Here is a 13,807-nt window from a genome sequence, read left to right as displayed (position 1 = left end):
GCACCCATTAACAGCAGCTTCCAGCTGCTTCAGAGCAACAGACTCCAACGGCAGCTTTTTATCTATCTATCTGTGTTTGTTTAGTGCCGTTGCTGTTTAGACATCTGAGCGTCATGCCCCCCTTATTTGCACCAGACTTTGTCGCTTTTAAACATATCTTGAAAGAAATCTAGCTGCTCTGTCCTATAAAGCCACAAATGCACATAATGATATTCTATAAATGTTCCCTAATGACACTCCATGGGGAGAATTTTCGCAGCATTCTTCTTTAGCAACGCAGGACGTAACTGTATAAATTGCCAATAAAATGCTAATCTTGTCACCTTAGGAATGGCAGTTTACAAGAAATTTTCGCAATTGAAAGGGGAAATCTGGTATTTGGAATATAATAGCTAGTTGACCAGCTATTGTCCACCCTATGCTAGCAATACAAAAGTTCATAGGTTTGAATCCCAGAAAAAACAACACAGACTAACATTTTTTAAATAATGCATACCTTGAACAGACTGTCATTTAAAATCTAAATATAAGCAACTAACATGTTGCCCCAATAGGGTTAGGGTTAGGTATTGAGTATTGATAAACATGTTGAGTACATTATTAAATGATGACATAACTATTCCTTTAAGCTGGATTCACCAGCAGGGTTATCAAAGTAAATAATATAACCAACTTGTAGCTCATATTCTCAAGCTCATAGTCTCAAGATTCAGTACTCAATCTCTTCAAGTTCCTCTGCTCTGCCTGGGCATTAAGGGCCATATGTTTATCTTGTACTCCTGATTCTCCAGCCACAGATGGCCAGATAGGGGTTTGATCCTAGCCCAACAGCAGAGCCTGGCATCCAGCATGCCCATGAGATCTGTTCCTGTCCCAACCAGTGTGGGTCCAGCCCTGCGGTGTCTGGATATAGCTGCCCTGAATTGACACAGATCCATGGAGTGCAGGGTAGAGAAACCTTACCTCACACCCCCCAAAAATATGTTTTTACTCCACCCTTCAACAGAGGCCCAGGAAGCCTCCCGCTGTTCCCCTGTGACCTACAGCCAAGTGGCCTGAATCCAGTGCATTAAGTATACTGTATGTACACATATAAATTAAATGAGCATATTGTGTTCTGTTCATCAAATCTTTTACAGATATTTATATATAAACAGTATATACACTCACTGGACATTTTATTAGGTACACCTGTACTTCTACTTATTCATGCAATTATCTAATCAGGCAATCATGTGGCATCAGTGTAATGTATAAAATCATTCAGATATGGGTCAGAAGCTTCAGTTAATTTTCACATCAACCATCAGAATGGGGAAAAAATTTGATCTTATTGATTTAGGCTGTGGCATGATTGTTGGTGCCAGATGAGCTGGTTTGAGTATTTCTGTAACTGCTGATCTCCTGGGATTTTCACCCACAACAGTCTTCTAGTGTAAAAAGAATGGTGTGAAAAACAAAAACGTCCAGTGAGCGGCAGTTCTGTGGGCAAAAATGGCTTGTTAATGGCAGAGGTCAGAGGAGACTGGCCAGTGTAGCACTTTACAAGGAGAAGGGAAGGAGAACACAGGGAAGTGAGTTTTCCAGACTAAGGTAAGACTTTAATCAGCCACTTCAATGCTTTACAACTTCACAAACTCTTCAGCTTCACAGGCACGTAGTTTCTTAAACTCAACAGCTTCACAGACACAATAGATTAAATGTAACAGCTTCAGAAGCACCATGGCCTTCCTTGTGCCAGACTCTCTCTCTCTTCTGTTGGTGGCATGGCTGCTTATATGCCGCTCTCCCCATGCTCATTGGAATTAGAAACAGGTGTTAAACATAATCTAGCTCAGGTGCAAGCACCCTTACCGCTTTTCTCTCTCCGGACGGACGCTTGACCACTCCCCTGCTGCCACAGCCAGACTGGTCCAAGCTGACAGGAAGGTGACAGTAACCCAAATAAACACTTGTTTTACAACAGTGCTAGGCAGAAAAGCATTTCTGAATGTACAACATGTTGAAAATTGAGGTGGATGGGCTATAGCAGCAGAAGACCCCTTTGGGTACCACTGCTGTCATCTCAGAACAGGAAACTGAGGCTGCAGTTGGCAGGCTCACCAAAACTGGACATTAAACGATTGGAAAAACATAGCCTGGTCTGCACAAATCTGGATTTCTGCTGAGGTACACAAATGGTAGGCCCACTCTCAGTTTTCTGTTCTTGGCTGCCAGAAGTGGAACCCAACGTCGTCTTTTGCTGTTGTAGCCCATCCGCCTCAAGGTTTGACATGTTGTGCATTCTGAGATGCAATTCTGCTCACTGCAATTATACACCGGGGTTTTATATATATATACAGTACTGTGCAAAAGTGTTAGGCACTTGTGAAAAATGTTGCATAGTGAGGATGTCTTCAAAAATAATGCCATACATGGTTTTAATTGATCAATTAACGTCATACTAAAAAAAGTTATATATTTGGTGTGACCACCTTTGCCTTCAAAACAGCCCCAATTCTCCTAGGTACACCTGGACATAGTTCTTCTTGGTTGTTAATGGTTGTTCCAGGTTTCTTAGAGAATTCGCCACAGTTCTTCTAAATATTTAGGCTGTTTCAGTTGCTTCTGTCTCTTTATGTAATCTCAGACTGACTCGATGTTCATTAGGGGGCTCTGTGGGGGCCATGTCATTTGCTGAAGGGCTCCCTGTTCTTCTATTCTATTGCACACACACACACACACACACACACACACACACACACACACACACACACACACACACACACACACACACACACACTCTGTATATATATATGTGTGTGTATGTGTGTGTGTGTGCATACAGTATATATGTAAGTATTATTAGATTACATATTGTGGTCTGTTCATCAAATCTTTTACAAATGTTTAAGAACATTTGACTACCTGCCCCTTAATGTCTGAATGCCATGCAAAACCAAGCAAAGTGTGATTGGTGGTTAATTGGTTTGTTAAAATTGGTCAGACAGTCCCCTCAAATCAATATGGACTGTTGTTGTCAAATTAAAGGGTAACTAAACCCTAAACCAACTTTTTTTAGTTAATGATCTGTAAGAATGGGGCTTTATTAGTACTGGTCATTGATTCAAGTAATTTTTTTGACATTTGTGTATAAAGTGTTTTAATTCTACAATATATAGTGTAAAAACGTCTAAGTGCTGCCCTCTTCAGGTTGAACGGTGGCTACTGCAGTTGAATTTTCCTATTGGCTGTTGCGGTACTTCCTGACGTAAGCGGTGACAGCTGACGTAAGCAGGTTCCAGCTCACCACGCCAGATTCATGTACATGTCGTCTTGCGACCGTGTGAGGAATAATAATAACATAGAGTCTGACAGCAGCTGTCAATTAATCCGTCACTACGAGTCTCAGGTGCCCCCCCCCCCCACGCTCAGCCCCCCCCGCTCAGCCCCGCACTCGGTTTGTTCCCTCTATCCCCGCCGGGGTCTGCCCACTTTTCCTGCATTTTCAAATATTTCTAGTGGGTGGAGTCAGACTCTGAGCAGGTGTTTAGTTACCCTTTAAGCTATAATAAAAATCTAATTTAATAGTGAAAACTTTGGCTTGCGTGACTAACATGGAGAGTACCATCAGTTTATGACCAAAATAATTCCCGGTAGGCCTACTGTGAACGGAATAGCACAAAAAAAACTCACCTACTCCAAGCACTGCTAAAAACACACATGGGCAGCTTCATCAGCCATTTATCCCCGTAATCCCAGCATTTTAATAGAAACAAAACAGCCTTGCCCTCTTTGTCCTTAACAGGGGCACAAATGATTCCTTGTCCTTGGTTTTTAATCACAAGATTTTACTGTCTACTTAGCACTTTTTTTTGGTGTGGTGTCAATAATTTAGAATATTCATGACGATGAGGAACGCATACCAATCTGCAAGCTAGCGTGTATATCGCTTACAGTTTTCACACTCACTATGCAAGCACATTTACAAAACACCGGCAGGCATTTACTCAGCTGTCAAACCAGACAGATCTCTTTGTATCGTTGTTTTTGCCAAAAGCTTGCATCACTTAAAGTGCTGTTTCTTCACGAGACGTCAGATTACTGCAGCTGCCCTGACCGACTTTGTGCTGGTTTTATCTGAAAACTTTGTTAAAGATGCAAGATTTTTGATCTACCGCTACATGTTTGAGCGTGGTGAATGCATTGTAATTCTGCAACAAAAGCAGAGTAAACAGACGGAGAAAGAAAGGAACATTAAAGGGATATTTAATCAAAAATAAAATTTTGCCATAATATTCTCATCCTCATGTTGTTACAAACACATTTGACTGATTTAATTTCAGTGGAACACATAAGGACATTAGGCAGAAAGACAGTCTCAGTATTCACTTCCATTGCATCTTTATTCCATACAATGAAAGTGAATGGTGACTTGAGGCTGCCAGGCCACACTAATACATTTAAGTTTGAAACCTCAGTTTTCAGTTTCCTAACGTCATTTACCGAAGTATGAGCTTATGAAGAGAGTTTAAAAAAAAAATCTTTGTTCTTAATGGAGTGGATAAGAGGCGTAAACGTAGCAAAATTAATGCATTTTTAAACTTAGTGTGGACGTGGCCTCAGCCCCTAACATCTCTCTTTGTGTTCCGCTGAAGGAAGAAACTCCTACGGGTTTGGAACAACATGAGGATTTGTAAATGACAGAATTTTCACTTTAGGGAGAACTATCACTTTTTACATCATTTATCTTTCCCCATCAGTGCGTGTTTTATTTTCTGCAGCTGCACACAAGAAGAAACACATTGTGTCTTGCAACTGTGATTCCTATGTATATACATTTGTTTCTTTTAAATATAGAATTCATGATGCAGAACGTTGGTTGGTTGTTTTCTTTAAGATGTTGCAAAATACAGCTTATTCAGCCTTTTTGTCCTTGGCTATTAAACATATCTGAAGGCTCCCACGTTTGTTTGCACAACGTAAGCACACCTTTTCATGGCAAATGTGTTTCACATCACACGTTTTGTTGTTTTTGGTTGAAACCAACAAAGTTTAAAGGGATTAAATTATTGCTAATTAATTTAAATTCCAATTTATTTATTTTTTTGACTCAATCTAGAATAGTTTGAGAAATAATTGCATCAGTTAATCACATTTTGTCCCCACTTTTTCAGCCATCTTTGTTCTGGAAGTATTTTTACAAATAATTTTTTACATAGGGTCTTCATAAAATCTTTAATAAAAGAGTTCTAAGCCATGAACCAATCCAACTAATTTCAAACTTTGATCTGAATCAAGAAAATATTTGAAAATTGTACAAAAAAAAAAAAATTATTTAACATTTTTAATCTGGGCATGAACCACAATTCCATGAAGCATTGCAAATGATGTAATCAAATTAAAATTGATTGAAAGATCATTTTAATGTTGATATCAAAATATTCAGATAGTATATGCAAATATACAGCAGAAGTACTAAGTAGTGAGAACTTGATTACATCATTCACAGTGCGGTGTTCAGCTCTATATCTGTACATGGTGCATTGCATTTTAAGAGGATAAGTAAAGCCCCAATTCTGGTTTTGGTCAGATATTGATAAGTGCCCTTGCTGTGCTTTAATTGATTAATGCCAGCCTGAAGTCTGGTCCCTCAGAAGCTGAGAGGTCTCCCCTAAGGCGAGGCCCTCTGGAATGAAGTGGTGTGCAGCTGATTAATTTGTCATGATAGGAGCTTGATGGGCACTTGGTCTTGGTGAAGCCCCGAATGAAAGAGTTCGTGATTGACATTGGGTTTTAATTATGACTTTAATTATGCCTCTAGAGGGTGGTTGGAGTCTGTATGTTTCTTCAGGCTTTTAAAATCAGACTTAATTAAAGTAAATGAAATTGAGTAAAATAACACTCTGTCTGTCAAATGATTCCCCACTATCAGAAATGTTTGATATGTAGGGAATGAGAGGGGGTGAAAACAGAGAGGTGGTAACTGTATATAAGTAACTGTATTCCACTACAGTTACAATTTAAATCATTGGTATTTAGAATAAAGTTACAGTCAAAAAGTATTTTGTTTACTGAAGAGTTTACTTTGCATTTTATTGTCATTTGTTTCATTTCATATTTAGTCATTTAGTCAAATTATGTGATCCAAAGTGCATTTGAAAAGCGGTGAAACACTTTCTTATGATGTTTTACATTCATATGAGCAGACAGAGAATTAGGTTTGAAGGAAGCTAATTAGAAATAAACCTTGTGTAAATTGTCAGCTTTACACTAAGTAATTCACATTGGATCATAATTTCTTTTTTCAAGTAAGACCTTTGATATTGGGGCAAAAAAATCATATTCTTGATAATATTTTTTTGTATTGTTTTCCTGTAAAAATATTTAAAAAATCCTTGAAACAAGATCTGTTTGATTTATCTTGTTTTAGAAACAACACTTCATAAGATATTTAGGTTTTTCAGAGCATGTATTTTTATATTGAGTTTTTGAGAATGAGTTTTTATAGTCAAAACAAGTGAAAAAATTCACTTTAAACATCAACACGTCTTTAAAAAGACGTGTTGATGTGTGCCGCTCTTTTAGAATATACTCTTTTAGAGGGAAAATACTCTTTTAGAATACACTCTAATGATCTGCCGAAGCTCCCAGGGGTGAAATCTGCAGTGCACCCATGCAGAGAGGGGAGAAAGCCGCTGTAATGCGCCGTAAGGATCCAGCAGAGGTGAAGATAGAAGCTGTGGGATATTCAGCTCACTGAACCATCAACTGCTCGGCTTCGAAGAGAAAATCTGAATGAACGGTATGCAGGTCCCCTCCTTTATACCCGTATGTCCGTGGGAGTGGCATGCAAATACCACTCACAATTCCCATTGGCCTTTTATCAAAGATCAGGGGTGTCTCAGGTTCTCAAGTGCGACCCCTAGTGTCACTACATCGACACTACACTATGTCGAGTGAGGGACAGATAGGGAACTGTTTTAATATAATAACATAGGTAGCAGTGTGTGTGAGTAAAAATAAGTGTTTATAAAGTTTTAAAAAGCCAAGTTATAGTAACATTCATTCTATGAGACTAGTTTGCAAAAGCTAATCTACCCTTCACATTTATGGTGTACTGTTCCCTAACTGCACAGAGATACAGTGCACCATGTTTAATTAAGATCACATATCCCATTTCATTTTATATTCCTGTTTTGTACATGTTTTGTAAATTAAATTCAAATATGTGGTTCCTTTTGCAAATGCTTAATTTCTATGGTGCCAAAGAAGGTATAGCTTTACAGCAATTAAGCGAGACACAAGACAGCATTTTAGAAGTCTCGTATGTTTCCATGGCCTTGCTTTTTTTTATCAAATTCTTCAGATGGCGAGCACGAGGTATGACCTCATTATACGGCTATGCAAGATTTGGTTATGGGTTGTCCGCATGGAAATATCTAGGTCAGCTTCATAAATATTTCATGCAAAAGGATAGCTGTTCGCTCTAGTGAGGATGAAAAAATTCCAAAGCATTGGGATTTACACACTCATTTGATTAGGGAGATTGTAATTGAAAACGCATAATATCCATACTAACCTGCTTTCCTCTCCGGCCCTTTAATCTCAAGTATCCTTACACTCAGCTGTCAGATCGGCAGAACATTTCTCATAAACTAAAAGCAGGGAAGCAACATTTTGTCAGCTCTGCAGATTTTCCTTATAAAGCCAACAATAAGGAGAGACAAGGCCATCTCAATATCTCCCATTTATTTACATAACTAGGGATAATCATTGCTCACCCTCTCATTTTTGTGGTACCAAAGAGGTGGACTTCAGCTATATTTGGAATAGCGCAGACTGGCACTGTGTACTGTCCTCACAATCTCAGAGTTTTATCTCAAACATCATACAGTAGTCATTTGTAGACCATTAGCGATGAACTGGCTCTCTAAAAGGAATTAGTATTTCCAATGGTATGAGAGGATGGAGCATTTAGAATGAACCAATTCACAAGATTGAATCTTCAAAGCTGTTTATGAGAGAATGGACCATTTAGGATGAACCAATTAATTTAAATGAAACTAAAAGCATTCTACCTGAACGGTTGAATACAGTAAGCTAACCGTGCTGTGAAATCTGGGCTGGGAACTGTTTGTAATCGTGTGCCGAACAGTGTGTGAGTGGAAATGCTACTGGAACATTTACTCACTATGCTCAGAACTGTTCTGCTCGACGGTGAATATGTGGCTAATGTGATTAAAAACAGAGACGTAGCATTTGGTCACAGTAATTGCTGGATAAAGTTGCTTGTTACTGGAGAAGCTAGACCATTAGCTACTGTTCTACTACACGATTCAAAAATAGTTAGTGACATCGCTACTGACACTGACACACACACTCACACACACTCACAGTCTTTCAGTTCTAAAAGATCTACAGAATTCCCTTCAGCTACTGTTTTTAGTCACACTATAGCACATGCGTGCAAATAATTAGTTGATTTCTTGAGCCAAGTAATAAGCTACTAAGCTACCTCAGCTGACCCTAACAAATACAAGAGGGCAACCATCCTCTGTGGAGCAGATTCTGCCCTTGCTCATGGCTCCAATATAACTAGCGTGCTAATTGGTCGCCGTCTCTTGTTTTCACAGGTGTAAGTGTAACCTTCACGCTGGTCAGTGCTCGCTGCGTGATGGCACCCTTCAGTGCGACTGTGAGCACAACACCACAGGGCAAGACTGTTCGGCCTGCGAGAGAGGTTTTAAGGCCAAGTCCTGGAAGCCTGGCTCCTACCTGCCCACCCCGAATGGATCCCCGAATATTTGTACGAATTCTGCACCTGGTATATACACGCACACACTTACACACACCTGAGAAAAGAGCTATGATTTACATTCACTGTAGAGAACTGGGGCATCTGCGCTAGCTAAGGAAGGTAGAATAGCACAAGCCTTTCATGTAAACTTCAGTTTTCTCACTAAAAAAGAAGACAGAAATAAGAGATATGTAAATAAATACATATACAACTGTACATTCACTGCCTGCTCAAGCGAGATGTGCTGGCAGAAGCTTCTAGACTGATAGAGAAAAAAATAAAACAAACCCGGTGGAGTGTTTTCAAAAATGAATGAGTAAACCTTTCTCATTTGTTTTATCTTCCTTTTCAATCCTCTCTAACTCTCTTTCTATCTCCTCTTTTTCTTTTGCAGGTGAGGCGTCAGGAACTTCTGGCAGTAAGTGACATGCTAATGAAATGCCTTGACTGACATTTTCATGTTGTCAGTTCCGCTGCCATTACTCTTTTTGGCCTCTTTATTTTATTTCTTTAACAAGGCGCTTGTTTTCATCTATCCCTTAACTGTCACAGTGAATTCTGATGGTGTGATGCATTTTTCCACAGTTTCTTTTCATAAATGTTTCATGTTATGTAAGATGGAAAGAATTATAATGTTGGGTTGTGATGTATGAGAGTGTCCTCAAAGTTATTGGAGATTTCAGGGTAGTTTCAGCCTGTTTGTGGTGGACAATCACTGTTTTTTTGGAATTCAGAGGTGAGGACAGATCTTTTTAGGAACATTTATAGGGAAATTCTGTCAAAATTTGAAGATTATTTTAAAATAAGCATTTCCATCTAAAACGTTTTGCCCAAATGAAATCTTTTTAATATCTCATTTGATTCTTGTAGACAGCAATGAGATTACATTTGAGTGCAAACTTTAGGTCTCCTGCTTCTCAGACCCTAGTAATCTCCCTTGCAAAAATGGAGAGTTTACTGCAAATCTGGTGCAAACTTACTGCAAATTTGCCTCAGATAATTTTCACATGCAAATGAGCTTTGTGGCAATTTTGCAGCAATTTGTCCATTGTTACAAAAAGTCAACCTGTGGTACACCACTACCGGCGAAGAGCTGCAAACTTCTGGCAAACATTTGCGGCAAATCACAAGCTTGTTTGCATGTGAAAATAACTAGTGGCAGATTTGTGGCTAGTTACGATTTTTGGTGAGGGTTCTCATATCTCTTTCTGGAGTTTCAAGAAGTTCTCAACAATGACTCAAACTGTGCCCAGATTTGAAAGTCTGCAATCAAAAGTCATACATTTCAACATGAACATTTCTCAACAAATCCTTCCAAGACCAAATTATCTGAGCTATGCTATCCACATAAATGTTAAAGCTGTGTACTTTTACTTTATGCCAACAAATGTCTAATTTGAGTCTATTCCCAGGTGGCAAAGCTACTTTGAAACTATAGCTGTCCAAGCTTTCTGAATACGCCCCCGTCTGACATTGGTCAAAGCAAGAGATAGCCCAACTCATGCCATTTGTACAGTAATGTTGTGTGGGGGGGTTCTAAGCGGGTCATAGCGCCACAGAGACACAGTGTAAACAATTTTTGGAAAAATTAACCTTTGAATGGCTTACTTATGTTTGTCTCTGCATATTAAGCTGGGATAGGAGAAAGTATTTCAACACAGAAAAAGTTACATACTTCAGCTTTAATTTAGCTATAAACTGTATTTAATAAGGTTGACATTTCCTTATGAAAATTAACCATGGTTTTACTACATTTCTACCACAGTCGCATCAGACAGTGAAACATAAATAACAAAAACGTTCTTATATAAGAATTTGTTCATACTTGCACTCTTTCAGTGTTTTCTTATGTGTCATTGTTCTTCATCTTCAGTAGTGACACTAGCAGTTATGCTTGTCCCAGTCACTGTACCACTGTCCATAACCACACCCATAACACCATCCACTACCCAACCAATCTTAGACTCAACACCAGTCACCACAGGGCCAGTCCTACCAATAACAGTACCCCAGAACCAGGATCCATCACCGTCAGTTGACACATTTACAGGTTAACACTGGTTTGACAAACTCAATAGAGTAGTACGGTTTGTGATAGTCGAAGTGTGTAGATAAAAACAGGTCCCCTTTTTGTCATTTGGCTTTTAGTAGCATAGTAGAATTTAGATTTTAGAGATGTGGCCTTTAGATGAATTAGAAGATATTAATTTACAAGATTATGGCATTGCAAATACTTTAAGTCTCAACTTGTGAGACTTACGCCATGTCTGAATATCCATATTTCCCTACTATACAGGATGTCAAAAACAGTATGCCAATGCAGTAGTATGTTCGAATCCTAGTAGATTATTTTAACGGTTGTTGTTATTATGTCATACAGTATATTTGGGACACGGGACAATGCCCACGTTCCCAAATGAAGCATGTCCAGAATCTATTCATACTATACGCATGCATACCTAAAGAACATACTGTTTTACCTGCCAAGAAGTGCGTTCTTCATCAAAAAAACAGTACATATTCTGACAGTACGCAATGTTGGACGCAGCATTAGAGTACTAACAGAGTACTGACTGGATGTTTTTATGACAATTTGTAGTTAAATATACACATTATGAGTTTTGACATAATTATTGATATTTTATCAAATTTAATGATAAGACTTTACAATAAGGTTCCATTTGTTTACATAAGTTAACAACATTAGTTAACATGAACTAACAATGGACAATACTTTTACAGCATTTATTAATCTTTGTTCATTTTAATTTCAACATATAGTAATACATAAAAAACCCCAGATATAAATGTTAACATTAGTTAATGCACCATGAACTAACATGAACTAACATCTAACAATTTTATTTTTATTAAAACTAACATTAACAAAGATTAATAAATGCTGTTAAAATATATTGTTCATTGTTAGTTCATGATACATTATGCATTACCTAATTTTGACGAATGGAACCTTATTGTAAGTGTTACCAAATTAATTAATAAAATGTCTTAATTAAAAAGTCTGTGTAAACACCCCTTCTGCAAGAATTGCTTTTATTAATATATGCTATGTGACAGCATTTGGTAACAAACTGCTAAGGGCAGTAGGCCTCAAATACATTAGGAATTGCATTTCTTATTTCCAAATTTCCTCCTCAAATGAATCATGAATGGAATCGTTATGGAACTGGAATCATTAGGAGGAATCTGAATCGGAACTGGAATCGTTAAATGCCTTACAATACCTATCCCTCATCATGATATAGGAGAGGCCAGAACTAGTTGTTTCAGTAACTATAATAGGCTGTTTAATGGTGGGTCCCATTTTGACAATTTACCCCATTTAGTTTGACAACATGCCCCAAATTTGGTGTAAAATGGAGTGTATCTTTTTTCCTGGACAATGATGGTGAAAATGTTCATTTCTTTTTTGTAGCCAAGACATTAAGGTAAGTGTCAATACAGAAATAATTGACTTTTAAAAAAATAACATACCATTAGAATTATTCGCTGGAGTAAGTGTGACAACTAGCCTCAGTCTCCCCTATATCAAAGTACTGGTATGTGATGTTATTAACTTGTGGTTTCACAGTGCTTTTTTTTGTTTTTCTTGCTAGAGTCCTGAACAGATTTTCCACTCAACCTCTGACCAATGAGTAACACTCACTGGAGTGAAAGCAATTTATCACAGCGTGTGTCGGACTGTGGAAACTCGCACTGCTTCAGGGTCCTGCTGCCTGCCATCAAACACACTTGCTGAAGACAAATTAATGCATTATTTCACTCAAAGTAATATGTCGTAATAACTCCATAATTCAATATTATTAGGACCTGTCAGAGCAGCCTGATTTTGGAGTTTGTGATGTCATTTTTTTCAATCATAGCCAAGATGAAAATATTTAATAACTTTCAATGGATAGAACTGAGATTACAAAAACAGAATACAAGTGGCATATTGCAAATCTTCGAGGGTACCTCGCAAACCTTGCAACGGGGTCACACCCACAAGTTGTGACATCATGCACAAGCATTTGTATCGGGGACTGATATAGTATTGCTGATGGCAACAGAAAGTGATGCTATTTTGGGCAATTTAGCCCTGTCTCAAATTGCATACTTCCCTACTATATAGTATGCCTATAGCAGATAGGCATACTATATAGTAGATATCTGGAGAGATGTAGTAATGTAGGGAAGTGTGCATTCACTGGACACTTTTGTATCCCATTATCCTACATGAGGACACATCATATTCAAAACGCTGATTGTAAATAAAAAAAAACAACAACACTGCAAATAACCGCAAGTCTGCCGTCTTTATTTAACTGTGCAAGTGCTGCTATATATATAAAGAATGTTGTTCCTTGTGGTTACAACATTCCACAAAGACCCCCCACAAAAACAGAGTTGTTGTTATTTTGCGGTTGTTGTTGCAACATTATATGTTCGGGACATGGAACAATGCCTACATTTCTGGATGAAGCATGTCCGGAAGTGTATTCATACTACTCACGTGCATACCTAAAGAACATACTTTTATTAACAACTAAGAAGTATGTTTTTCATAAAATAGTCTAACAATAGGGGAATTTGAACACAGCTAATGTGACATTAAAAACACTCGTTGGAAAAAGTAGGTTTTTACTGGAAAAGCTACACTATTTGAAACATACTGAGCTACTAAAAAATTTTGTTAAGTTGCTTTGCTTTATTAGTTAAGCTCGCTAGAGCAGCAAGATGCTTCTATCTACAAAAGCTTGCTTACGTACACTGTTGCATTTCAAAATGTGTCTGACTGCAATTCAAAACTAAACGCATATGGGTTGCATTCTCATCGTTGCCGCAAGGGGCGCTATAGCAGACATCAGTGTGAACTCTTCCCTTCTGTGACTTTTCAATTCTCTTGAAAATGTGAATCTGGTGGGCTACATCAAGTCTACATTGGGTTAGCGGGTTAATTTTGAACCAATCAGTAAGGCCAGGTGCATATAATAAAGTTTGAAAACTCTGTTCCCTTTTGATTCAGTT

At 38.1% G+C, this 13,807-nt stretch overlaps 1 protein-coding gene across 2 annotated transcripts in view; it reads left to right on the top strand.

Moving 5' to 3' along the window:
• Window positions 1–13,807, top strand: part of LOC127621522 (netrin-G2-like) — a 104,677-nt gene that overhangs the window by 43,366 nt on the left and 47,504 nt on the right. The window contains exons 4-5 of one of the 2 annotated variants that reach the window (XM_052095172.1): window positions 8,616–8,806; window positions 9,174–9,197. In XM_052095172.1, coding sequence (XP_051951132.1) covers window positions 8,616–8,806; window positions 9,174–9,197 — 215 coding nt within the window. The remainder of the gene's footprint in view (window positions 1–8,615; window positions 8,807–9,173; window positions 9,198–13,807) is intronic. The other variant, XM_052095173.1, reaches the window with a different exon arrangement.

Source organism: Xyrauchen texanus, chromosome 27, assembly GCF_025860055.1.
Source record: "Xyrauchen texanus isolate HMW12.3.18 chromosome 27, RBS_HiC_50CHRs, whole genome shotgun sequence".
NCBI classification, from domain to species: domain Eukaryota; kingdom Metazoa; phylum Chordata; class Actinopteri; order Cypriniformes; family Catostomidae; genus Xyrauchen; species Xyrauchen texanus.
Note: the sequence above shows the minus strand (reverse complement) of the source record. Positions and strands in the feature narration are given on the sequence as shown.